The sequence below is a fragment of the Caretta caretta genome, chromosome 28 (genome assembly GCF_965140235.1).
Source record: "Caretta caretta isolate rCarCar2 chromosome 28, rCarCar1.hap1, whole genome shotgun sequence".
NCBI classification, from domain to species: domain Eukaryota; kingdom Metazoa; phylum Chordata; order Testudines; family Cheloniidae; genus Caretta; species Caretta caretta.
Window position 1 is genome coordinate 1518188 of NC_134233.1, and position 25929 is coordinate 1544116.

At 65.6% G+C, this 25929-nt stretch overlaps 1 protein-coding gene across 1 annotated transcript; it reads right to left on the bottom strand.

The window, feature by feature from the left end:
* Window positions 1–3157: 3157 nt before the first annotated feature.
* Window positions 3158–25929, bottom strand: EPHB4 (EPH receptor B4). Its single transcript, XM_048833604.2, has 18 exons — window positions 25864–25929; window positions 24484–24916; window positions 22799–22904; window positions 20842–20912; window positions 18756–19440; window positions 17417–17572; window positions 16187–16516; window positions 15364–15485; window positions 14483–14648; window positions 11952–12054; window positions 11721–11788; window positions 11464–11577; window positions 8384–8631; window positions 7574–7789; window positions 6700–6849; window positions 6327–6520; window positions 4750–4905; window positions 3158–4381 (listed from the first exon to the last, which is right to left on the bottom strand). Exons 3-18 carry the CDS (start codon window positions 22848–22850, stop codon window positions 4258–4260), a joined length of 2955 nt encoding a protein of 984 aa, XP_048689561.2. The 5' UTR covers window positions 22851–22904; window positions 24484–24916; window positions 25864–25929; the 3' UTR covers window positions 3158–4257.

The window sequence follows — 25929 nt, forward strand, 5'->3', positions numbered from 1 at the left end:
TGTAACACAGCCCCCCCGCCAGCTCTGGTTTTTGAGGGGGGGGCCAAGAATTCCTGGTCTATCCCCCACCCCCACCCCGACTTGGGGAACGTAGAGACAAGGGGACCCCTCAGCCACCAAGCGAGAGGTTCCTGCCGCATCTCTGATTCGCACCTAAAACTAATAAATACCCCCCCCCCCAAAATGTGGATTTTCCTTCATTTATATTAAAGGGGCTTTTAGTTCTGGGAGAGAAACCGCCAGAGAGAGAACCCAGGCGTCCTGGTTCCCAGCCCCCCCCCCGCATTAAACCACGAGCCCCCAGTCCCTTTCCGGAGCCAGGGAGAGAACCCAGGAGTCCTGACTCCCAGCCCCCCCGCTCTCACCCACCGGCCCCCACTCCCCTCCCAGAGCCGGGGAGAGAACCCAGGAGTCCTGGCTCCTGGCCCCACTCGGTTGTTGAACCATTTATGTGCAGTACCAGAGAAGGGCCACCAGGCGGCGCTGTTGCTCTATTTCAGGGAGGCAGGCGGGGCTGGCCCCAGGGCGGCGCTAGGGGGCGCTGTGCTACGGGATGGGGGGCAACCCACAACCCCCGTTACCCCAGCCCCAGAGTTCCCTGCTTCGGACGCCTGGGTTCTCTCCCCGGCTCTGGGAGGGGAGGGGGGGGCTGGGGGGTTAGAGCAGGGGGGGCCCCCCCTGCTCTCACCCCCAGCCCCCACTGCCCTCCCGGAGCCGGGGAGAGAACCCAGGCGTCCTGGCTCCCAGCCCCCCCCCCCCCGCTCTAACCACCAGCCCCTACTCCCCTCCCTGAGCCGGGGAGAGAACCCAGGAGTCCTGGCTCCCAGCCCCCTCTGCTCTAACCCCCCAGCCCCCACTCCCCTCCCAGAGCCGGGGAGAGAACCCAGGCGTCCTGGCTTCCAGCCCCCCCCCCACTCTAACCCCCCAGCCCCCACTCCCCTCCCAGAGCCATGGAGGGAACCCAGGCTGGCCGGTGGTAGCCAAACTCTCCCCGCAGTTAGCCCAGTCCTAGCAGGGCCCTCAGCAGCTGGGGCCAGGCCCTAAATCCACAGAGACCTCGAGCGGGGAGCGGGGGGGGGGTCTTGGAGACACCCCGAGATGGGAAAGTTCGGGTAGGGGGGACAGGGGCAGCCGGAGCCCGGGGGAGCTGGTGGGGTTCCATGCTCTGGGGCAGGGCGGGGAGCTCAGAGTGCCCTGAGGCTGCCCCTGGGGGTGGGGAAACTGAGGCAGTGACAATGTACAGGAGGGGGGATGGGACGGGGTGGAGCCGGGGCTGTTGTCCAGAGTCGGGGGGGGGGCCCCGCTGGCAGGGGCCCCCGAAGGGGGAGAAGCTGATGGCACCCCAGGGTGGCGCTAGGGGGTACTGTGGGGCAGGGAGCAGGGTGGGGGCTCAGCAGCGGGGACTCTCCCCTGGAAGGCGGGGCTGCGGCTCCGGGAAAGGGGGCGGGGGGGGTACTGGGGTATCTGGGGGGGTCGGTGCCAAACCAGGGCGGGTCAAAGGTAGCGGGCCCCTCTTCTGGGACGGGGCAACGGATGGGGTCCGGCGCCCCTCACTCCCGACCCCCAGCCCCGCCCCCCAGCTCCGCCGGCGCCCCTCACTCCCGACCCCCAGCCCCGCCCCCCCAGCGCCCCTAACTCCCGACCCCCGGCCCCCTCAGCTTCGCCGGCGCCCCTCACTCCCGACCCCCAGCCCCCTGCCCCCCCAGCCCCGCCCCCACAGCTCCGCCGGCGCCCCTCACTCCCGACCCCCAGCCCCCTGCCCCCCCAGCTCTGCCGGCCCCCCCCCCTCCCGACCAGCAGCCCCTGCCCCTGCCAGCCCAGCCCTGCCCCCCCAGCTCTGCCGGCCCCCCCCCTCCCGACCAGCAGCCCCTGCCCCTGCCAGCCCAGCCCTGCCCCCCCAGCTCCGCCGGCGCCCCTCACTCCCGACCCCCAGCCCCCTGCCCCCCCAGCTCTGCCGGCGCCCCCCCTCCCGACCAGCAGCCCCCTGCTAGCTGGGCCCCTCTATTTACATTCTTAGCTACAACTCCACAAACTTTCCCTTTTAAAGATGAACTCCCCGCCCCCCCCGCCCCCCAAATCTGCAAATGGGGGAACATCTGGCACGGACTCCGTAAGGAATGAATACAGCAGGCAGGGGCGGGGGAGGGCTGGGAGCCAGGACTCCTGGGTTCTCTCCCCGGCTCTGGCAGGGGTGAGTCCATGGGTCAGATTGTCCATTGTCCACAGGGTGGGGCTTGGCCTGGGTGGCACCTTCCCCCCCCCCCCCCCGTTTCCTGTTCCTGCCCTGGCTGCTGGGGGTCACATAAACAGCAGCTGGTGAAAAAACCCCACCCCCCTCCCAGAGCCGGGGAGAGAACCCAGGAGTCCTGGCTCCCAGCCCCCCCGATCTGACCCACCGGCCCCCACTGCCCTCCCAGAGCTGGGGAGAGAACCCAGGAGTCCTGGCTCCCAGCCCCCCCTGCTCTAACCCACCAGTCCCCACTCCCCTCCCAGAGCTGGGGAGAGAACCCAGGAGTCCTGGCTCCCAGCCCCCCTGCTCTCACCCACCACCCCCATTCTCCTCCCAGAGCCGTGGATAGAACCCAGGAGTCCTGGCTCCCAGCCCCCCCTGCTCTGACCCACCAGCCCCCACTCTCCTCCCAGAGCCGTGGATAGAACCCAGGAGTCCTGGCTCCCAGCCCCCCCTGCTCTGACCCACCACCCCACTCTCCTCCCAGAGCCAGGGAGAGAACCCAGGAGTCCTGGCTCCCAGCCCCCCCTGCTCTGACCCACCACCCCCACTCTCCTCCCAGAGCCGTGGATAGAACCCAGGAGTCCTGGCTCCCAGTCTCCCTTGCTCTGACCCACCAGCCCCCACTCTCCTCCCAGAGCCGTGGATAGAACCCAGGAGTCCTGGCTCCCAGTCCCCCTGCTCTGACCCACCAGCCCCCACTCTCCTCCCAGAGCCAGGGAGAGAACCCAGGAGTCCTGGCTCCCAGAGGCGGAGTTTAGTGTCTCGCCGATCGCACTGTGGCCCCCGAACCAATCCACGCCTAAAACCCAGCAGCCCCACGCGAGAGGGCGGGGCTGGACCAGGCCCCGCCCCCTCTGAAGCCCCGCCCCCACGTGAAATAGACCCCCCCCCCAGGTGTTACCTCATTCCACTTCCTTAGAGAGCTGAGTGAATCCCACTTTATTTTGGGTGGGGACCCCAAATCCACGTCAGCTCGGGCGGGTGGGATTCCGATACCCCACACACTGTCCCAGCTCTGTGGGAGGGAGCCTGGAAATTACCTACCCCCCCAATTTCCCCCCACCCCGAACTTTGGTTCAACAGCGAATCACAACAATCCCCCGCCCCCCGTTAAATTCGCCTTCAATATGAAGGTGAAAGCCCGGCGCCCAGTGATGACCTCACAAAGCAGCCCCCCCCCAGCGTCCCTCAATGTCCTGCGGCGATGACCTCACGGGCCCCCAAACGATGACATCACCGGGCTCCCGATGCAGATCGATAACATCGCCCGGCAGGATCCTGACTGTGACATCAGAGCCGCTCCTGATGACATCACGAGGCAGTCCCTGGGGAGATGACATCACCCGCCGTTCTGGCCGTCCCCAGTCTATGACATCACTGGGCAGCCATGACATCACCGTTGTCCATAGTCACTCTTTGGCTTAATGGGGGGGGCCATCCCAAGTTTATAGGCCCCCCAATGGTGGGGGAGGGGCCTAGAGATTCAAGTAGGTGCCGGGGGTTGGGGGGGGGCGCTTCCGGCGAAAGGGCGGTCATCTTGCTCCTGGGGCGGCCATCTTGGAGACCGACCATAGAGCAGACATCTTGGATTCTTGGTTGCCTGGCTTTGGAGACCAGCCATCTTGGTCACCCCAACCAGCGGTGGCCATCGTGGGAGCCCCACCCCGACCACCATCTTGGGACCTGACGGGGTCCAGAGCACGACCCGGCAACCAAGCAAGAGCGGCCATCTTGGGAGCCTGAAGTGCGGCCACCTTGGCCGTTGACCGAAGGGCTCGTCGGCCATCTTGGGACATGGCCGCGGGCGGCCATCTTGGAACCCTCCACCAATAGGCCACCCCCCCCGCCCCCGACATTCTCCCTGCTGAGATTGGCAAAGCGCAAGCCTGGGGGGGGGGCAGGGGTCCCCCAAGTTCCGGGTTCGAGACTTGCCCCTGCAGCGCAGTCCAGGTCCCATTAGTACCCCGGGGCCCGGTTCGTTGCCAGCTCTGGGGGACCAGGCCGGACACAAGCCCCAAATCGGGTCAGAATCGGCTCCCAGCAGCCCCCCCGGACGGGGCCGTTTTGTTCTGGATTCGCAGGTTCTGGACGCTGGAGAGAATCTTCTTCTGGTGGCCGGCCAGGGTCACCCCAATTCGGAGCAGGTCCCTGCGGGGGCAGAGCGACGGGGGGTTAGCAGCCCCCCAGCCCTGCCGGTGCCCCTCACTCCCGACCCGCAGCCCCCTGGCCCGCCTGGCCCTGCCCCCCCAGCCCTGCCGGTGCCCCTCACTCCCGACCCGCAGCCCCCTGGCCCGCCTGGCCCTGCTCCCCCAGCCCTGCCGGTGCCCCTCACTCCCGACCCGCAGCCCCCTGGCCCCCCCAGCCCTGCCGGTGCCCCTCACTCCCGACCCGCAGCCCCCTGGCCCGCCTGGCCCTGCCCCCCCAGCCCTGCCGGTGCCCCTCACTCCCGACCCGCAGCCCCCTGGCCCCCCCAGCCCTGCCGGTGCCCCCCACCCCACAGCCCCGGGGTCACTCACTCGCTGGAGATCTGGCGGAGCAGCTCAAAGGAGCCGAATCCGGCCGTGGCGAAGTTTTCCTCGTAGCAGCCCAGGTTGATGGCCTGGAGCCAGTCGCGGACCGAGCCGAAGGCGGCGTAGTGGGGGGCCCGCTGGTCCAGGAGGGGGTGGGACGGCCTGGGGGCAGGGGCCGGGTTCGTGTCATTATACAGGGGCTGCTCTGCCCCAGACTGGGGGGGTTTATCCCATGGGGGGGCAGGAATTGGGGCGGCGGCTGGATCCCTGCCCCGGGGAGGTGCGGGGGGACCCCAAAAGAACAGGGGGTTGGGGGTGAAAAGAGGGGGGAGGGGAGCAGGTGGCCCCTAACCCCACCCTTCCCATCCCCCAACACCCCCAGCCCTGCCCCGGGCCCAGCCGCTCTGAGCCCCCGCCATATCTCAGCCCCCCATATCCCCATCCCCAGGGCCAGCCACTCTCAGCCCCCCATATCCCAGCCCCCCTCCCTGGCCCAGGCCCAGCCGCTCTGAGCCCCCCCATATCCCAGCCCCATTCCCTGCCCCGGGCCCAGCTGCTCTGAGCCCCCCATATCCCAGCCCCCCTCCCTGGCCCAGGGCCAGCCACTCTCAGCCCCCCATATCCCAGCCCCCCTCCCTGGCCCAGGCCCAGCCGCTCTGAGCCCCCCCCCATATCCCAGCCCCCCTCCCTGCCCCGGGCCCAGACGCTCTGAGCCCCCCCCATATCTCAGCCCCCCATCCCTGGCCCAGGGCCAGCCACTCCCAGCCCCCCATATCCCAGCCCCCCTCCCTGGCCCAGGCCCAGCCGCTCTGAGCCCCCCCATATCCCAGCCCCATTCCCTGCCCCGGGCCCAGCTGCTCTGAGCCCCCCATATCCCAGCCCCCCTCCCTGGCCCAGGGCCAGCCACTCTCAGCCCCCCATATCCCAGCCCCCCTCCCTGGCCCAGGCCCAGCCGCTCTGAGCCCCCCCCCATATCCCAGCCCCCCTCCCTGCCCCGGGCCCAGACGCTCTGAGCCCCCCCCATATCTCAGCCCCCCATCCCTGGCCCAGGGCCAGCCACTCCCAGCCCCCCATATCCCAGCCCCCCTCCCTGGCCCAGGCCCAGCCGCTCTGAGCCCCCCCATATCCCAGCCCCCCTCCCTGGCCCAGGCCCAGCCGCTCTGAGCCCCCCCATATCCCAGCCCCCATCCCTGGCCCAGGGCCAGCCGCTGTGAGCCCCCCCATATCCCAGCCCCGCTCCCTGCCCCGGGCCCAGCTGCTCTGAGCCCCCCCATATCCCAGCCCCCCTCCCTGGCCCAGGGCCAGCCACTCTCAGCCCCCCATATCCCAGCCCCCCTCCCTGGCCCAGGCCCAGCCGCTCTGAGCCCCCCCATATCCCAGCCCCCCTCCCTGGCCCAGGCCCAGTCACTCTGAGCCCCCCCCCAATATCTCAGCCCCCCATATCCCAGCCCGTCCATCCCTGCCCCAGGCCCAGCCACTCTGAGCCCCCCCATATCCCAGGCCCGCCATTCCTGCTCCAGGCCCAGCCGCTCTCCGCCCCCCTATATCTCAGCCCCCCATGTCCCAGCCCCCGAGGGTCTCACCCGCCGCCGTCCCGGGCGACGATGCGCAGCGTGGCCGGGTTGCGGATCAGCTTGTCGAGGGAGCCGACGATCTGGGCGAAGCGGGGCCGGGCGCTTCGTTCCTTCTGCCAGCAATCCAGCATGAGCTGGTGCAGTGCCGTGGGGCAGGCGGCCGGGGGGGGCAGGCGGTAATCCTGCTCGATGGCGTTGATCACCTGCGAGGACGGCGCGGCTCAGACACAGCTGGGGGGGGGGGCCCTCGATGGGGACCCCTCGCCCGGCGCCGAGATGCGGCCACCTCTGGGGCGGGGCGGCCGGTGACAGCCAGAACTGCTCTGACCCAGCCCACGGCGGAGGAGGGGGGAGGCTCGCGGGGGGGGGGGGGCGTACTCACGTCCTGGTTGGACATGTCCCAGTAGGGCCGCTCCCCAAAGGACATCACCTCCCACATGACGATCCCGTAGCTCCAGGCGTCGCTGGCCGAGGTGAACTTGCGGAAAGCGATGGCCTCGGGGGCCGTCCAGCGAATGGGGATCTTCCCGCCCTGGGGAGGAGTGGGGTGAGAGAGTCCTGGCTCCCAGCCCCCCCTGCTCCAACCCCCCAGCACCCACTCCCCTCCCAGAGCCAGGGAGAGAACCCAGGAGTCCTGGCTCCCAGCCCCCCCTGCTCTGACCCACCGGACTCGCCTCCCCTCCCAGAGCCAGGGAGAGAACCCAGGCGTCCTGGCTCCCAGCCCCCCCTGCTCTGACCCACCAGGCCCGGCTCCCCTCCCAGAGCTGGAGAGAGAACCCAGGCGTCCTGGCTCACAACCCCCCCGCTGCTCTAACCCACCACTCCCATCCCCAAGCTGGGCAGAGAACCCAGGCATCCTGGCTCCCAGCCCCCCCTGCTCTGACCCACCGGACTCGCCTCCCCTCCCAGAGCCAGGGAGAGAACCCAGGCGTCCTGGCTCTCAGCCCCCCCTGCTCTGACCCACCGGACCCGGCTCCCCTCCCAGAGCCGGGGAGAGAACCCAGGCGTCCTGGCTCCCAGCCCCCCCGCTGCTCTAACCCACCACTCCCATCCCCAAGCTGGGCAGAGAACCCAGGCATCCTGGCTCTGACCCATGGGACCCGGCTCCCCTCCCAGAGCCAGGGAGAGAACCCAGGCGTCCTGGCTCTCAGCCCCCCCTGCTCTGACCCACGGGACCCGGCTCCCCTCCCAGAGCCAGGGAGAGAACCCCAGCGTCCCGCCCCAAGGCGGGGAGGACCCCGGCGTCCGGGCCCTACCAGGGAGCTGGTGTAGGTGGGGTCGGAGGAGTTCTCCTCCAGGAAGCGGGAGAGGCCGAAGTCGGAGACTTTGCAGACCAGGTTGCAGTTGACCAGGATGTTGCGGGCGGCCAGGTCCCGGTGGACGTAGCTCATCTCGGCCAGGTAGCGCATCCCCGAGGCGATGCCCCTCAGCATGCCCACCAGCTGGATGGGCGTGAACTGCCCCTCGTTCAGCTGGGGGGGAGACGGGGGCGGGGTCAGCGCAGGGGGCGGGGCCCCAGGGGTGGGGTGGAGCCACAAGAGGGGGCGGGGCCTCAGAGGCCGTGGCGGGCCTGGGGCGGGGCCCCAGGGGGTGGAGGTGGGGCTACAGGGATGGGGCGGGGCTACGGAAGCAGGGGCTGGACCCCAGGGGCGGGGTCACAGCAGCAGGGGTGGGGCCCCAGGGGGTGGGGCTACAGGGACAGGGGCGGGGCTACGGAAGCAGGGGCTGGACCCCGGGGGCGGGGTCACACAGGCAGGGGCAGGGCCCCGGGTGGGTGGGATGACAGGGGCAGGACCCGACGGGGTGGGGTCACAGAGGCAGGGGAGGGGCCCCAGGGGGTGGGGCCAGAAGAGGTGGGGGCGGGGCCCACACCACTGCACTGCTCTGGAGGGCTGGGGGCACAGCATGAGGGGGCTTTTGGGTCCCCCCTGTAGGTCAGGGGCCCCTGCCCTGGATTCCAGGGTCTCCTGTACCCCAAAAAAGAACCCGAGGGCCCCGTTCGCCATGATCTGGGTGGTTTGGGGGTGTCTGGGGGTCCCTGCCCCCCGTACTGGGGTCCCCCATACCCGCAGGAAGGAGTCGAGCGCCCCGTTCTCCATGAACTCGGTGAGGATCATGACCGGGGTGCTGCTGGTCACCACCCCCTCCAGCCGGATGATGTTGGGGTGCTCGAACTGCCCCATGATGCTGGCCTCGCTGAGGAACTCCCGGCGTTGCCGCTCCGTGTACCCCCCCTTCAGCGTCTTGATGGCCACGCAGCTCTCCTTCTTCCCGGGCACCTTCAGCCGGCCCCGGCAGACCTCCCCGAACTCCCCTGCCGCGGGAAAGGGGGAGCGAGACAGAGAGAGAGAAAGAGAACGAGGCGGGGAGAAAGAAAGAAAGGAAGATGGATTAATGAGAAAGGAAGAACAAGACGGGGAGAAAGAGGGAGAGAACCAACGAGCCGAGAGAGAGAAAGGAGAGAAGGAGGAGGCGAGGGAATGAAATGAGTCGTTCGTTCAGTGACGGAGGAAATCTCGCCGTTTCGACGCACCGCGAATGTCGTGACACCCCCGGCTTCACCGCGCCTGCCAACGGCGGGAGACGGGCAGCTGCCGGGTGCCAATCCCAGGCGCTAACTTCCAAGAGGCTTCGCCGGAGCCTGCTGGGGGGCTGGCGAAATGCTCAGGCCCCGATCCGGGGGGCCACCGGAGCCGCGAGCTCGAGGGGTCCCCGGCTCCAAGCGGATTTGGCTGAGAAGCGACCGATTCATTGGCCTGGTGGGGGCGACGTGTCCGAGAACTTCTTAGAGAACGAACCGGATTTCTAATCGTCCTTCCCGTCCTTGACGTGGCCCGGCCGAGCGGGGAGCCCAAAGGCTGGGGGCGCTTTAAGGCGACCTGCTCATTTGGCGTCTGGGTAACCAGGTGGGTCGAATGATTAGAAATAACCACCCGTTTTGGGGGGATTGCCCCAATTGAGCAACCACAGCATGGGCCCCCCAGCCCCTCCGGGACCCCGGTTGCAGGGGTGGTGGATTTGGGGGAGCAGAAGCCATGAACTTGGGGGTGCAGGGGGTTGGTGGCTCAGGGGCAGTTTGGGAGTTCAGGGACCGGTTTGGGGCTGCAGGCGTGCAGGGTTGGTTTCGGGCTGCAGGGGCCAGTTTGGGGTTCAGGAGGAGTTGGGGGCTTGGGGGGGAGTTTGGGGGGGGCAGAGGCAGGTTTGGCGCTTCAGGAGCTGGTTTGGTGGTGTGTGGGGTTCAGGGCTCAGGGGGAGCTCAGGGGCCGGTTTGGGGGTTCAAAGGTGGGTTTGGGGATGCAGGGGATTGGGGGTTCAGGGGCTGGTTTGGAGGTTGAGGGGGGTTGGAGTTTGAGGCTCAGGGGGAGTTCAGGGGCCGGTTTGGGGGTTTAGGGATGGGTTTGGGAGCTCAGGGGGGCTCGTTTGGGGGTACAGAGGTGGGTTTGGGGGGTTCAGGGGTGGTTTGGGGGTTCAGGGGGTCCATGACTCAGGGGGAGTTTTGGGGCCGGTTTGGGGACTCAGAGGTGGGTTTGGGGGCTCAGGGGCCTGTTTGGGGGTTTAGGGATGGTTTTGGGGTCTCGGGGGGGACTGGTTTTGGGGTACAGAGGTGGGTTTGGGGGGTTCAGGGGTGGTTTGGGGGGTTCAGGGGGTCCAGGGCTCAGGGGGAGTTCTGGGGCTGGTTTGGGGGTTCAGAGGTGGGTTTGGGGGCTCAGGGACCTGTTTTGGGGTTCCGAGGTGGGTGTGGGGGTTATGGGGCTGGTTTTGGGGTTCCGAGGTGAGTTTGGGGGGTTCAGGTGTGGTTGGGCGGCTTCAGGGGGTCCAGGGCTCAGGGGGAGTTCTGGGGCTCGTTTGGGGCCTAAGGGACCTGTTTGAGGGTTCAGAGGTGGGTCTGGGGGTTCAGGGGCTGGTTTGGGGGCTGCGAAGGGGGTTTGGGGGCTCAGGGGCCTGTTTGGGGGTTTAGGGATGGTTTTGAGGTCTCAGGGGGGACTGGTTTTGGGGTACAAAGGTGGGTTTGGGGGCTTAGAGGTGGGTTTGGGGGGTTATGGGGTGGTTTGCGGGGGTTCAGGGGGTCCAGGGCTTAGGGGGAGTTCTGGGGCTCGTTTGGGGGCTGAGGGACCTGTTTGGGGTTCAGAGGTGGGTTTGGGGGCTCAGGGGCCTGTTTGGGGGTTTAGGGATGGTTTTGGGGTCTCAGGGAGGACTAGTTTTGGGGTACAAAGGTGGGTTTGGGGGGTTATGGGGTGGTTTGGGGGGTTATGGGGGTCCAGGTCTCAGGGTGAGTTCTGGGGCTGGTTTGGGGGTTCAGAGGTAGGCTTGGGGCTCAGAGACCTGTTTGGGGGTTCAGAGGCTGGTTTGGGGGTTACAAGGCGGGTTTGGAGGCTCAGGAGCCTGTTTGAGGTTTTAGGGATGGCTTTGGGGTCTCAGGGGGGACTGGTTTTGGGGTACAAAGGTGGGTTTGGGGGCTTAGAGGTGGGTTTGGGGGGTTCAGGGGGTCCAGGTCTCAGGGTGAGTTCTGGGGCTGGTTTGGGGGTTCAGAGGTGGGTGTGGGGGTTCAGGGGCTGGTTTGGGGGTTACGAGGCAGGTTTGGGGTCTCAGGGGCCTGTTTGAGGTTTTAAGGATGGCTTTGGGGTCTCAGGGGGGACTGGTTTTGGGGTACAGAGGTGGGTTTCGGGGGCTCAGGGTACAGAGGTGGGTTTGGGGGGTTCAGGGGTGGTTTGGGGGGTTCAGGGGGTCCAGGTCTCAGGGTGAGTTCTGGGGCTGGTTTGGGGGTTCAGAGGTAGGCTTGGGGGCTCAGGGACCTGTTTGGGGGTTCAGAGGCTGGTTTAGGGGTTACGAGGCAGGTTTGGGGTCTCAGGGGCCTGTTTGAGGTTTTAGGGATGGCTTTGGGATCTCAGGGGGGACTGGTTTTGGGGTACAGAGGTGGGTTTCGGGGGCTCAGGGTACAGAGGTGGGTTTGGGGGGTTCAGGGGTGGTTGGGGGGGTTCAGGGGGTCCAGGGCTCAGGGGGAATTCCGGGGCTGGTTTGGGGGTTCAGAGGTGGGTGTGGGGGTTCAGGGGCCGGTTTGGGGGTTCCAAAGTGGGGGTGGGGGCCCGGGGGTGGGGTCCAGGGCTCAGGGGGAGGCCCAGGGCCGGTTTGGGGGTGCGGGGCTCACCGGCTCCGATCACCTCCTCGATTTTCACGTAGGAGACGTCGATCTCTTTGGCGAATTCCCGCACGGCCTCGTTGGGGTCCTCGTAGGTGAAGGGGTCGATGTAGAGTTTGGTGCCTGAGTAAGGGGGCACGGGGGGGGCAGTTAGAGCCCAAAGCCCCCAGACAGGGACCCCGCCGGCCACTCACCCCCACCCCCTGCTTCTGCCCTGCCCCCCCCGCCAGCCCCCTCACCCACCCCCCCGTCCCCCCCCCACTCACCATGCCCAATGAGGTACTGGCTGTGTTTGTCCGAGTATTCAGGGTCGCGGCCCCCCGCCCCGTGCTTCCTGCCGGGGGAGGAAGAGAGAGTCGGGGGGCAGCCAAGAGACACCCTGCCCCGAACCCCCCAGGGGAGGAACTGACCGGACCCCGCCCACCCCCGTCCCTCCACCCCCGCCAGACCCCCCCCTGCCCCCCACCCGCGCCGGGGAGGTGGGGGGGGAATCTCACCTGACACAGATCACAGCCACTGCGACCACAGCCAGCACCAGCAGGGCCCCCACGGCGGCCGCCCCCACGATCAGCCCCAGCTGCTCCGCCCGGCCCCCCGCCTCTGGGGAGAGAGACGCTGTCAGGGGGCTGCCCCGGGGCGGGGGGGGTCAGGTCAGCGTCCGCCCACCCAACCTGCCCGGCTGAGTGGGAGAGACTCCACCCGGCCTAGCGGGCACTGAGAAACCAAAGGGCCTGGGTGGGGAAACTGAGGCAGGGCACCTGCTGTACTGGAACAGGTCACAAGGGGGGCACCAGGCCCTGATCTGCCCAGGGGGGGCAATGGGGGCCAGCCCCTGGGACGCTGAGGCAGATCCTGGCAGGCGAATGGGGCGGCGCTAGGAACCCAGGTGGCAGATGGGGTGCAGCCGCACCGCCAGGCAGTGGAGAATCGTGTCTCCACCCTCGCCGGCAGCCTGCCATCACGGGCAAGCTGGCACCCCGTGCAAACGTCTTCCTCGTGCAACCTGGCACCCCCGTGCAACCTTCCTCCTCGTGCAACCTGGCACCCCCGTGCAACCTTCCTCCTCATGTAAGTGTCCTCCACCTCCAACCTTCCTCCTCGTGCAACCTGGCACCCCGTGCAAACATCTTCCTCGTGTAACTGTCCTTCACCTCCAACCTTCCTCCTCGTGCAACCTGGCACCCCGTGCAACCTTCCTCCTCGTGTAACTGTCCTCCACCTCCAACCTTCTTCCTCGTGCAACCTGGCACCCCCCGTGCAACCATCCTGCTTGTGCAACCTGGCACCCCCGTGCAAACGTCTTCCTCGTGCAACCTGGCACCCCCGTGCAACCTTCCTCCTCGTGCAACCTGGCACCCCCGTGCAACCTTCCTCCTCGTGTAACTGTCCTCCACCTCCAACCTTCTTCCTCGTGCAACCTGGCACCCCGTGCAACCTTCTTCCTCATGCAACCTGGCACCCCCGTGCAACCTTCCTCCTCGTGCAACCTGGCACCCCCGTGCAACCTTCCTCCTCGTGCAACCTGGCACCCCCGTGCAACCTTCCTCCTCGTGCAACCTGGCACCCCCCATGCAAACTTCTTCCTCGTGCAACCTGGCACCCCCCATGCAACCATCCTGCTTGTGCAACCTGGCACCCCCGTGCAAACTTCTTCCTCGTGCAACCTGGCACCCCGTGCAACCTTCTTCCTCGTGCAACCTGGCACCCCCGTGCAACCTTCCTCCTCATGTAACTGTCCTCCACCTCCAACCTTCTTCCTCGTGCAACCTGGCACCCCCGTGCAAACGTCTTCCTCGTGCAACCTGGCACCCCCGTGCAACCTTCCTCCTCGTGCAACCTGGCACCCCCGTGCAAACTTCTTCCTCGTGCAACCTGGCACCCCCCGTGCAACCATCCTGCTTGTGCAACCTGGCACCCCCATGCAAACTTCTTCCTCGTGCAACCTGGCACCCCGTGCAAACTTCTTCCTCGTGCAACCTGGCATCCCCGTGCAACCTTCCTCCTCATGTAACTGTCCTCCACCTCCAACCTTCTTCCTCGTGCAACCTGGCACCCCCGTGCAAACGTCTTCCTCGTGCAACCTGGCACCCCCGTGCAACCTTCCTCCTCGTGCAACCTGGCACCCCCGTGCAAACTTCTTCCTCGTGCAACCTGGCACCCCCCGTGCAACCATCCTGCTTGTGCAACCTGGCACCCCCATGCAAACTTCTTCCTCGTGCAACCTGGCACCCCGTGCAAACTTCTTCCTCGTGCAACCTGGCATCCCCGTGCAACCTTCCTCCTCATGTAACTGTCCTCCACCTCCAACCTTCTTCCTCGTGCAACCTGGCACCCCCGTGCAAACGTCTTCCTCGTGCAACCTGGCACCCCCGTGCAACCTTCCTCCTCGTGCAACCTGGCACCCCCGTGCAACCTTCCTCCTCATGTAACTGTCCTCCACCTCCAACCTTCTTCCTCGTGCAACCTGGCACCCCGTGCAAACGTCTTCCTCGTGCAACCTGGCACCCCCCGTGCAACCATCCTGCTTGTGCAACCTGGCACCCCTGTGCAAACTTCTTCCTCGTGCAACCTGGCACCCCTGTGCAACCTTCCTCCTCGTGGAACCTGGCACCCCTGTGCAACCTTCCTCCTCGTACAACCTGGCACCCCCGTGCAACCTTCCTCCTCGTGCAACCTGGCACCCCCGTGCAACCTTCCTCCTCGTGCAACCTGGCACCCCCGTGCAACCTTCCTCCTCATGTAACTGTCCTCCACCTCCAACCTTCCTCCTCGTGCAACCTGGCACCCCCGGGCAACCTTCCTCCTCGTGCAACCGTCCTCCACGTGCAAACTTCCTCCTCAGGCAACCTGGCACCATCTGAACCTGGCCCCCGGGCCCAACGACCTGGTTGCATCTTGCGGGGCCCGCGTGAGCATCGACACCGGTGGGAGCCAGAGGCTCCAGGGGGGGGAGGGAATTCAGGCCCGAGGGGGGCCGAGGTGGGGGGCTGGGCCGGAGCTGGGGGCGGCCGGGGGGGGGGTCACTCACCGCTGCCCTGCGCGGGAACGAGGAACTCCGGCCCGAAGTCCCCGTAGCCGGCCTCGGAGCGGGCGCGGACCCGCACCCCATAGGACGCCCCACGGCGCAGCCCGTCCAGCGTCACCCGGGCCTCCGACGCCTTCACAAACATGGGGGACTCCCCGCTCGCTGCGCCCTGGGGGGGATAAAGGGGGGGGGGTCGGTCCCAGCTCTGCGTCATGGAGACCTCCCCTCCCACTCACTGCCCCCCTCCTGATCCTCCCCTCACCCCCCACGACCCCCCTCCCGATCCCCTCCCCCTCCCGCAGCCCCCTGCCGATCCCCTCCCATGGCCCACTCCCGCTCCCAAAGCCCCCCTCCTGATCCCCTCCCCCCAACCCCCTCCCGATCCCCACCCCTGGTGCCCTCCCTCTCCCCCTCCTGTCCCCCCAACCGCCTCCTGATCTGCCCCCTTCCTGATCCCCTCCCCCCCCCACAATCCCCCTCCCCCAATTCCGTCCCCCTCCCACAGCCCCATCCCAATTCCCCCCCACCTCTGATCCCTGATCCCCTCCCCCCAACCTCCTCCCGATCCTCACCTCACCCCCCCAACCCCTCTCCTGATCCCCACCCCTGGTGCCCTCCCTCTCCCCCTCCTGTCCCCCCAACCGCCTCCTGATCTGCCCCCTTCCTGATCCCCTCCCCCCCCACAATCCCCCTCCCCCAATTCCGTCCCCCTCCCACAGCCCCATCCCAATCCCCCCCCACCTCTGATCCCTGACCCCCTCCCCCCATCCCCGCCCGGTCCCCCCAGCTTTAGTCCCCTCTCCCAGCTCCTCTCCATCCCCTCCCGAGCCCCCCTCCCTCCAGGAGCCTCCCCCCACAGCCGCCCTCCGACTCCCCCCGCTCACCTTCTCGTAGTATTTCACCTCGTAGTCCAGGATGCGCCCGCTGGGGGGGTGCGGCACCGGCCAGCTCAGAACCATCCCGGCTGGGGAGAGAGACCCCTGGACCCTGTCCACGGGCAGGGGCACTGGGGGGAGACGGCACGTCAGGGCTGCGGGTCGGGAGCGAGGGGCGCCGGCGGGGCCGCGGGGGCCGCGGGTCGGGCGTGGGGGGTACCGGGGGGGCTGCAGTTCAGGAGCGAGGGGCGCCAGCGGGGCCGCGGGGGCCGCGGGTCGGGCGTGGGGGGTACCGGGGGGGCTGCAGTTCAGGAGCGAGGGGCGCTAGCGGGGCCGCGGGGGCTGCGAGTCAGACTTGGGGGGCACCGGGGGGTGCCGGTCAGACATGGGAGGCCCAGGAGGTCTGGGGGGGCTGCGGGTCGGGCGTGGGGGGCACCGGGGGCGCTGGCGGGGCTGCGGGTCAGACGTGGGGGTCACCGGGGGGGGCTGCGGTTCGGGAGCGAGGGGCTCTGGCGGGGCCGCGGGGGCTGTGAGGCAGACTTGGGGGGCGCCAGGGGGGGCCGCGGGTGAGACGTGGGAGGCACCGGGGGGTGCCGGTCGGACGCGGGAGGCCCAGGGGGTCTGGGGGGGCTGCGGGTCGGGCATGGGGGTCACCGGGGGGGCCTGCGGTTCGGGAGCGAGGGGCTCTGGCGGGGCCGCGGGGGCTGTGAGTCAGACTTGGGGGGCACCGGGGGGTGCCGGTCGGACGCGGGAGGCCCAGGGGGTCTGGGGGGGCTGCGGGTCAGACGTGGGGGCCGCGGGGCGGGTGCGGGGGAGCGGGGGGGCCGCTCACCGTCCTTGCTGGTGGTGACGTTGACCAGCTCGGCCTGGGGCGGGTTGGGGCTCAGGTGCGACACCCCGTTGACGGCCTGGATCTCGAAGGTGTAGGTGACGTAGGGCTGCAGCCCCTGGACCGTCACCCCCGGCTCCGCCAGCCCGGCCGCGCCGGGGGCCAAGCTGAGGTGGGCACAGCGCCGGCAGGGCAGCCCCTCGGGGCACTCGGAGCAGAGCACGTTGTAGGTCACGTCCCGGCGGCCCCCGCTCTCCAGGGGCTCGCTCCAGGCCAGAGCCACCACCGAGCCGTTGAGCCGGGCCACGATGCTGCGCGGGGCCGAGGGGGTCGCTGCGGGGGGAGGGCACAGAGAGCTAGAACCCAGGAGTCCGGGCTCCCAGCCCGCCCCGGTCTAATCCCGCTGCCCCCTCTCCCCTCCCAGGGACGAGGAGAGAACCCAGGAGTCCGGGCTCCCAGCCCCCCGCAGTCTAAACCCCCAGCCCCCACTCCCCGCCCAGAGTCAGGGAGAGAACCCAGGCGTCCTGGCTCCCAGCCCCCCCGCTCTAACCCACCAGCCCCCGCTCCCCGCCCAGAGACAAGGAGAGAACCCAGGAGTCCTGCCTCCCAGCCCGCCAGTCTAACCCACTAGCCCCCACTCACCACCCAGAGACGAGGAGAGAACCCAGGAGTCCTGCCTCCCAGCCCCCCAGTCTAACCCACTAGCCCCCACTCACCACCCAGAGACGAGGAGAGAACCCAGGAGTCCTGCCTCCCAGCCCCCCAGTCTAACCCACCAGCTCCCACTCCCTGCCCAGAGACGAGGAGAGAACCCAGGAGTCCTGCCTCCCAGCCCCCCAGTCTAACCCACTAGCCCCCACTCACCACCCAGAGACGAGGAGAGAACCCAGGAGTCCTGCCTCCCAGCCCCCCAGTCTAACCCACTAGCCCCCACTCACCACCCAGAGACGAGGAGAGAACCCAGGAGTCCTGCCTCCCAGCCCCCCAGTCTAACCCACCAGCTCCCACTCCCTGCCCAGAGACGAGGAGAGAACCCAGGAGTCCGGGCTTCCAACCCCCCGCAGTCTAAACCCCCAGCCCCCACTCCCCTCCCAGAATCAGGGAGAGAACCCAGGAGTCCTGCCTCCCAGCCCCCCAGTCTAACCCACCAGCCCCCACTCCCCTCCCGGAGCCGGGGAGAGAACCCAGGAGTCCTGGCTCCCAGCCCCCCACTCCCCTCCCACAGCGACTCACTGGTGCAGGGGGAGCCGGGCGGGTCGGCCTGGGCGCGGAAGTACCCGTTGCGGCAGGCGCAGATGCTGGAGCCGGGCGCGGAGGAATGGCTGAAGGGGGGGCAGGGCTGGCAGGAGCCCTCCCCCTGCGTCGCCTTGAAGGTGTCGGGGGCACAGGCTGGCGAGACAAACAGGGTCAGACGGCTCCTTCCTGGGAAACAAGGGGTTAAACCGCCCCCGCCCCAGAGCTGGCCGCATCTCGGCGCCGGGCGAGGGGTCCCCGGGTCACCGGCAACCCCGCCCCAGAGCTGGCCGCATCTCAGCACCGCTTGTCCCCCCTTTGTGTCTGCCCCCCCCCATAGTTTGGATTCTTTCTCCGCCAGCCTCTGGCTCTGGGGGGGCCCTGGCCAGGTGTTCAAAGGTCCCGTGTCCCAGAGGCTCCTTTGCCGGGGGGGCGGCTGGTCTGTGGGGGGGATTCCTATTGCATCTCAGAGAGATGAATGTTCCCCCCAAACCTCCCATGTGAGGGGTTTGATTGACCCTCCCGCTCCCCAGGGAGAGAACCCAGGAGTCCTGCCCCCCCCCACCCCGATTTGCGGCTAGATCCCAGCACCTAGTTCCTAGACCCGCTGCTGGAGAACCCACAATTGTTCCCTCCCAGCCTGGAACCCAGGCATCCGGCGCCCCCAGAACCCAAGTATCCAGCTGCTCCAGAACCTGAGTGACCAGCGCCCCCCAGAACCCTGGTGTTTTGCCCCCCACCCTGGGAACCCCGGTGTCTGGCACCCCCAAACCTTGGCATCCAGTCCCCCTGAACCCCAGCATCTGACCCCCCCCTCGAATCCAGGCATCCAAGTCCCCATCCCGGGAACCCAAGTCTCTGGCTTCCCATCCCGGGAACCCAGGCATCCGGGCCACCCCGGAACCCCAGCATCTGCCCTCTACCTCCCCACAGGCTCCCCCCGTGTCCGGCCTCCCCCCCCCGAACCTCCCCTGCCGAACCCCAGCATCCGGCCCCTGCCTCAGAATCCAGGCAGCCAAGTCCCCATCCCGGGAACCCAAGTCTCTGGCTTCCCATCCCGGGAACCCAGGCATCCGGGCCACCCTGGAACCCCAGCATCTGCCCTCTACCTCCCCACAGGCTCCCCCCGTGTCCGGCCTCCCCCCCCCGAACCTCCCCTGCCGAACCCCAGCATCTGGCCCCCGCCTCAGAATCCAGGCAGCCAAGTCCCCATCCCGGGAACCCAAGTCTCTGGCTTCCCATCCCGGGAACCCAGGCATCCGGGCCACCCCGGAACCCCAGCCTCCGCCCCCCACCTCCCCGCAGACCCCCCCCGAACCCCGGCGTCCGGGCGCCTCACCCCGGCACTGCGTGTCCCCCTCGGCGGATTGGTGCCCGGCCAGGCAGACGCAGCCGGCGGGCGCGTGCTCGGCCCAGCGCCCGTCCTCCCGGCAGTACATGCTGAGGGGCCCGGGCCCCTCCGGTCCGGCCCCGGCCACGCAGGCGCCGGCCACGGGCGTCACCAGCTCCCGGGGCACCGTCTCCGGGAAGGCGGCCAGCCGGGCCACGGCCCCGGGGCACTTTTTGAAATAGAGCCGGACGCCGAGGAGCGCCATGCAGGCTCCCTGGTCCTGGAAGGCCACGTAGAAGCCGGCTTTGGCCAGCGGCCCCAGCCGCAGGGTCTTGACGTTGACCTTGCCCGTGGCCTCGGCCCCCGGGCGCTTGCGGGTCAGGTGCTCGGCCGCCACCGTGTCCACCTTGACCCAGGGGTTCTCCAGCCAGGGCGGGTCGGTGGCCGTGGCCAGGTCCCGCTCGGCCTCGTAGAAGAAGACGTTGAAGGTCTCCTTGCAGGCGCGGGCCGGGCGCGGGAGGGAGAAGCACTCCACCACCGTATAGCGCAGCTCGGCGTAGACGTGGGCCGCCCCCCGGCGGGGCACGAAGCCGCTGCGGAGCCAGGCCTCCCGGCCCGGGCCCTCCACCGCGCACACCTCGAAGGTCCGCACCGAATGCTGGCGCTCCTCGTCCAGCCCGCTCAGCTCCTCCCACTGCCGGGGGGCGGGGAAGGCAGGGACGGGGGGGCGGGCGGGGCGAGCAGGCGATTCGGAGATGGGGGGCAGAGAGATGGGGGATGGGGGGCAGGAGGAGGCGATGGGGGTAGAGAGCAGGCGATTCGGAGATGGGGTGCAGGGGGAGGAGATGGGGGGCAGGGGGGCAGAGAGATGGGGGATGGGGGGCAGGGGGAGGAGACGGGGGCAGAGAGCAGGTGATTTGGAGATGGGGTGCAGGGGGAGATGGGGGGATGGGGGGCAGGAGGAGGCGATGGGGGTAGAGAGCAGGCGATTTGGAGATGGGGTGCAGGGGGAGGAGATGGGGGGCAGGGGGGCAGAGAGATGGGGGATGGGGGCCAGGGGGAGGAGACGGGGCAGGGGGGATAGAGAGATGTGGGGATGGGGGGTAGGAGGAGGAGACGGGGGGCAGAGAGCAGGCGATTTGGAGATGGGGGGCAGAGAGATGGGGGATGGGGGGCAGGAGGAAGCGATGGGGGTAGAGAGCAGGTGATTCAGAGATGGGGTGCAGGGGGAGGAGATGGAGGCAGGGGGGCAGAGAGATGGGGGATGGGGGGCAGGGGGAGGAGACGGGGGCAGGGGGGGCAGAGAGATGGGGAATGGGGGGCAGGAGGAGGCGATGGGGTTAGAGAGCAGGTGATTCGGAGATGGGGTCCAGGGGGAGGAGATGGGGGCAGAGAGATGGGGGATGGGGGGCAGGGGGAGGAGACGGGGGCAGAGAGCAGGTGATTCGGAGATGGGGTGCAGGGGGAGATGGGGGGATGGGTGGCAGGGGGAGGAGATGGGGGGCAGAGGGCAGGTGATTTGGCGATGGGGTGTAGGGGGAGATGAGGGGATGGGGTCCAGGGGGAAGGGAGAGATGGGGGATGGGGTGCAGGGGGAGATGGGGGGATGGGGGCAGGGGGGACGATGAGATGGGGGATGGGAGGCAGGAGGAGGAGACAGGGGCAGAGAGCAGGCCATTCGGAGATGGGGTGCAGGGGGAGGAGATGGGGGGCAGAGAACAGGTGATTTGGAGATGGGGTGCAGGGGGAGATGAGGGGATCGAGTCCAGGGGGGAGGGAGAGATGGGCAGATGGGGTGCAGGGGGAGGAGACGGGGGGCAGAGCACAGGGATGGGGACATAGTTCAGTCAGTGGGGTGGCCAGACACCCAGCACCCCTATTCCTCCACATGCCCCCCCAAACCTGCCCACATCCCCTGCCTCCCCAGAACCCACTGCGCTCCCCACAACCTGAGATCCCCCCTTCCCAGCCTCCCCCCATCTCACAGAGCCTGTGACCCGACTGGCCGCCTCCAACACAATATCGGACCCCTCTCCCCAGCCCCCCTCCCTCCACACCCCCTTCACCTGCCCCCGCTTCCCGCCAGCCCCCTCACCTGGCCGTCAGTTTGGGGGTACGTCGTCCACTTCAGATCCGATGTCTCCAGCCGGGTGTTCAGCAAGGTCTCTGGGAAACAGAAAAAGTGATGGGGGGTGAGAAAAGGGGGGCCCTGCTGGTCTGGAGTGAGGGGCAGAGAACCCAGGAGTCCTGGCTCCCAGCCCCCCGCCCCTGCTCTAACCCACCAGCCCCCGCTCCCTTCCCAGAGCCGGGCAGCGAACCCCTAAATGCTTTCCCATGCAGACACAATTCTTGTCCCCCCACCCATGCTCATGGGTGTTGTGGGGTGGTGCGTGATGGGTCATTACATGGTGAATCTGAGTCTGCTCGGGCTGAGGGTCTGACCCGGGGGGGGGGCCGCGTACCCCGGGGGTACACGGAGGCCTTCCCGGGGGCACAGCAGCTCACAGAGACCCCTGTCTCGCTTTCCCACAAGCTCCTTCGCACGGCTCTGGTGCTGCACGCTCGCACGGCCGTGCGAGGCGTCTGGCCCACTCCATGGCGTGTCGGGCCTGGGGGGCCACACGGGGAAACCAGCAACTGGCCGGGGCCTGGCTGGCTCAGGGGGGTGGGGAATGGGGCCCGGGGCCTGTCCCCTCTAGGGGGCGCCGGCTCCCATCCGGCCCCAGCTCCAGCCCCCTCCACCCCCTTCTGGGCCTCCCGGCTCCAGCTGCCGGAGCGTGACCCCTCCCCCCGAAATCTGTGTTCTCCTCCGGCCCCAGCCCCGGCTAAATCCGTGCCAGATGTGAACGAACTCCCGGCCTCTGAGCCTGCCCGGCTTCCCAGAATGGGCTGGGTTGTTGCAAGCAGGGGGTGCTGGGAGCCAGGACTCCTGGGTTCTCTCTGGATTCGCACCCTACTCCATGCCAGGGCAAAGCGGGACCCCGGCCCAGCCGGCTCGGGCTGTGAGTTCGAATGCCGCCAACCCCACAAAGAATTGGGGTGGGAGAAAGGGATTAAATCCCTGTGCAAGGAGGGGTCTTCCCACTTCATGGGAATAACACTCAGAAGAGAACCCAGGAGTCCTGGCTCCCAGCCCCCCCTGCTCTAACCCACCAGCTCCCGCTCCCACTCCCCTCCCAGAGCTGGGGAGAGAACCCAGGAGTCCTGGCTCCCAGCCCCCCCTGCTCTAACCCACCAGCTCCCACTCCCCTCCCAGAGATGGGGAGAGAACCCAGGCGTCCTGGGCTGAAAGGCTGGAGGACAAAGGGATGGAGCAAAAGACAGAGGCAAAATCCAGGAGTAAGATACATCTGTAAAGGGCTTTTGGGGGGCCGGGGGAAAGAAGAAGCAAGATGGGGGGGGGAGTTAATGAAGGAGAAAAGGTTCCCCAGGAGCTGGGCGGCGGGGAGACAAAGTTTTCAAAGGCAAAAATGTTCACTCGGCAGAACAAACCCGGAGGAAGAAAGAATGAAAGAAAAGAGTGGAAGAGGGTGGGTGGTGGGGTTGTTGTTATTTTTCTTGTTTTCCGTCAGGTTTCTTTCCAGGCCTGTTTTCTCTTTCAACAAGCCAGCTTCCACGCGCTGCTCCTTTTCTGCAGGAAAGAAAGAAAGAAAGAAAGAAAGAAAGAAAGAAAGAAAGAAAGAAAGAAAGAAAGAAAGAAAGGGCTTAAATGAAAGAAAGAAAGAAAGAAAGAAAGAAAGAAAGAAAGAAAGAAAGAAACTTTTGGAGATGGAAGTGAACTTTTCCGAGCCCACTTTCTGTTAGTGTAAAAAACACTGTCAATCAAACCCCAGGCGAGAGCTGAGCAGACGGGATGGATGGCTGCAACCCCCCCCAACCCAACCCACCAGCCCCCCTCTGCTCCGGGAGAGAACCCAGGAGTCCTGGCTCCCAGCCCCCCCCTGCTCTCACCCACCAGCCCCCGCTCCCCTCCCAGAGCCGGGGAGAGAACCCAGGAGTCCTGGCTCCCAAAGACACTGAAACCTGCCCAAATCCCCCCAATTTCCACTCACCTTCCACGGCCTGAGTGAGGGGGATCCAGAGACAAAGCAGCCAGACCTCCATGGCTCGGGGCAATCCAGAATTCCTTGGCCGGAGAAAAACTGCTGTCGCGAAATCCTGATCAACCAACCGGGCGGGGGGAGAAAATTCCCAATCGGGGAAACTTTACTCCAGAAAAATAACCCTTCGGCCGGAAAGCCAGCCCCCCAAACTGCCTTGATCTGGGAATATTGAATCCCCCAGATTTTCCGCTATATGGAAGGAGTCAGCTACCCCTGGATAGCCTGAAAATTCGACCCACAAGAATATTTACGTCCTAATAAATGACCAAGTCTGGAAAAGATTAACCTGTGAATCAATTTCTGGTGTGGAAAAATCAACTCACTCCTCCCCAATTTTTGGTAATCTAGAGGAAATTCTCCCTAGGCTAACAAGCAAATTAGCCCCCCCCCCCGCCCAATGTCTTTAATCTAGAAAAACGAATCCCCCAAATGCCTTTCATGGAGCACAAAATGGACACCCCATCTTCCCCTCGTCTAGAGGGAAACAATCACTTTTCCCCCAGTCTTCGAAAATTGAAACCCCAGAACGTCCCCTAAACCCAAAACCTTTTAATCCTCCATTTTGGCCTGGTCTAGAAAGTTTGAACTCCTCACATTTGTCTGACTCCCCGATTCCCCCAACTCTAGAAAAAAGGAAACCCTGGTTTTCCCCGCCCCGATCTAGGGGGGAAAAAACACCAGATTTCACAGCTAATCTAGAAAAAATGAACCCAGATTTCGCTCTGATCCAGAAAAATTAAACCCCGACACCCCCAATTTGGAAAAAAAATAAATCCAGCTTTCACCCTGGTCCAGAAAAATTAAACTGAGATTTCTTCACAATCTAGAAAAAATAAACCCAGATTACTCCCCAATCTAGAAAGAAATCAAATCCTGATTTCACTGCTAATCTAGAAAAAAATTAATCCCCGATTTCACCCTGATCCAGAAAAAATGAACCCAGATTTCTCCCCAATCTAGAAAAAAAATCAAACCCTGATTTCACCGCCAATCTAGAAAAAATGAACACAGATTTCGCTCTGATCCAGAAAAATGAAACCCTCATTTATCCCCAATCTAGAAAAAAAATAAACCCAGATTTCACCCTGATCCAGAAAAAAAATAAACTCAGATTTCTCCCCAATCTAGGGGGAAAACAAACCGATTTCACCCTGATTTAGAAAAAACCCCAGATTTCACCCTGATCCAGAAAAATCAAGCCTAGACTTCTCCCCAATCTAGAAAAAAAACCCAGATTTTGCCCCGATCTAGAAAAAAAACAAACCCCAATTTTACCCTGATCCAGAAAAAATGAACCCAGATTTCTCCCCAATCTAGAAAAAATCAAACCCTGATTTCACCGCCAATCTAGAAAAAGGAACCCAGATTTCACTCTGATCCAGAAAAATTAGACACTGATTTCTCCCTAATCTAGAAAAACAAACAAACTGATTTCACCCTGATTCAGAAAAATCAACCCTAGATTTCGCCCCAATCCAGAAAAATTAAGCCCGGATTTCTTCCTGATCCAGAAAAGTTAAACTGAGATTTCTCCCCAGTCAAGGGGGAAAAAACAAACCCAGATTTGCCTCCCAATCTAGAAAAAATAATCTCAAAAATAAGTTTCTTTCCCGGGGGGTGGGGGTCAGGTTTACCTACAAATGTGGCCTCTAGCAAATCAACGGAGCCAAACTCCGTCCATCCAGCAAAACCAGATTCTCCAAAACTTTCAGAGTCTGGCAAAAAGTTGATTCTGGAGAAATTCCTTGAGCCGGGTTCCCCTAAAATGTCCGGCGTCTCGGAGCTCCAGAAAAGTCCTGGGTCTAGAGCAGTGGGTCCGGAAACCTCCCGCGTCGGGGACGCTTTGATCCCCGGGAAAGGGCCCGGGTCTGGAATAGCTGGTCCGGAAACAATCCCGCGCCGCGGACAATGGGCAAGTCCAGAAAAATGAAGCAGCCCCGGGCAGACTAGAGGCGCTCCCACGAGCCGGTCCCGAGTGGGGTGAAGGGGCCTGGCTGGGCTGGACCCCCCAGCCCCATGGACAAAGGAAGCAATGAAGGGGGGGGACCCCAAGATTTTTGGAGGCAGCTGGAAAAAGAAGGAAAGAAAAAAAAACTAGCATCCAGGCAGGGGGAAGGCATTGGCGCTTGGCTCAGGAGTTTGTCCCCCTTCCAGCTCTTTGCAAGAAGCGCCCCCCCAATTCCTGTCTGGCCCCCCCAAATCTGCAGTGCACCCCCCCAGACCTTTGCGAAAAGTACTGCCAAACTAAGCAAAGCTGAAGCCAGGTGTCAGCAGACTAAGCAATTGCTTAGGGATCCACACAGCTCAAGCAGGACCCCAATATTTCGGGCCCCCCAAATATTTAGGGACCCCCAAATAAGCTAGCACTGCCTCTGGCCGGTGAGCCCCCCCTCCCTCACACCTGGGCCTTGCCCCCACAAAGCTTTGCCCATAGTCGCTGCCCTCAAAGGGGACCCCCCCAAATCTTGCTGAGAATCCCCCCCAAACTTTGGCAGAGCTGTGGTTCCCCCCTCCCCCAGAAATCCCGCCCACCCTGAGTTGGGCTAAAGCAACGCTGCACCCCTAAGCCTTGGCTAAGATCCCCCCAAACCTCTGCAGCCCCCCAAAGCCTCATCCTTCCAGGGGACCCCTAGATCTTTGCGCAAAACGACCCCCCAAAAACACTTTCCAGACCTGCAAACTCTTTGCAATAACTTTCTCGTCTCTCCCCCCCGACCCGGCCCCAGATCTGGGCACAACTCAGCCCCACCCCCAAAATCTTGCCCCCCCATGAGCCTTCGCCCTGCCCGACAGCACCCCGAGATCCTGGTTGGGGAGGACCCCAAATCTTTGCAAACCCGACCCCCCCCCCCAGCTTCCAGCCGCGAGCCGCTACCCCGGGACCCTGCCCTGAGCTCCCGGCTGCAGATCGGTGGGGGCTGAAAATCCCCCCCCAGGACCCCCCTTCACTCCCTCCCTGGGGATCCCCCCCCCAAAAAAAAACCCCGCGCAGCCCGCGAGTTTCCCCCGCTCACCCCGGGTTGCGGCTCGCAACTTTCTGCGCCCAGTTGCGGGAGGGAGGGGAGGGGTCTGCGGGAGGG

Excerpts from the sequence above, each read along its gene's own strand:
- EPHB4 (XM_048833604.2), bottom strand. The coding sequence starts at position 22,850 with ATGGAGGTCTGGCTGCTTTGTCTCTGGATCCCCCTCACTCAGGCCGTG. Across the intron at positions 14,649-15,363 it reads AGGTGAAATACTACGAGAAG|GGCGCAGCGAGCGGGGAGTC; the intron begins GTGAGCGGGGGG and ends TATCCCCCCCAG. Across the intron at positions 11,578-11,720 it reads CCAGTACCTCATTGGGCATG|GCACCAAACTCTACATCGAC; the intron begins GTGAGTGGGGGG and ends CCCCTTACTCAG.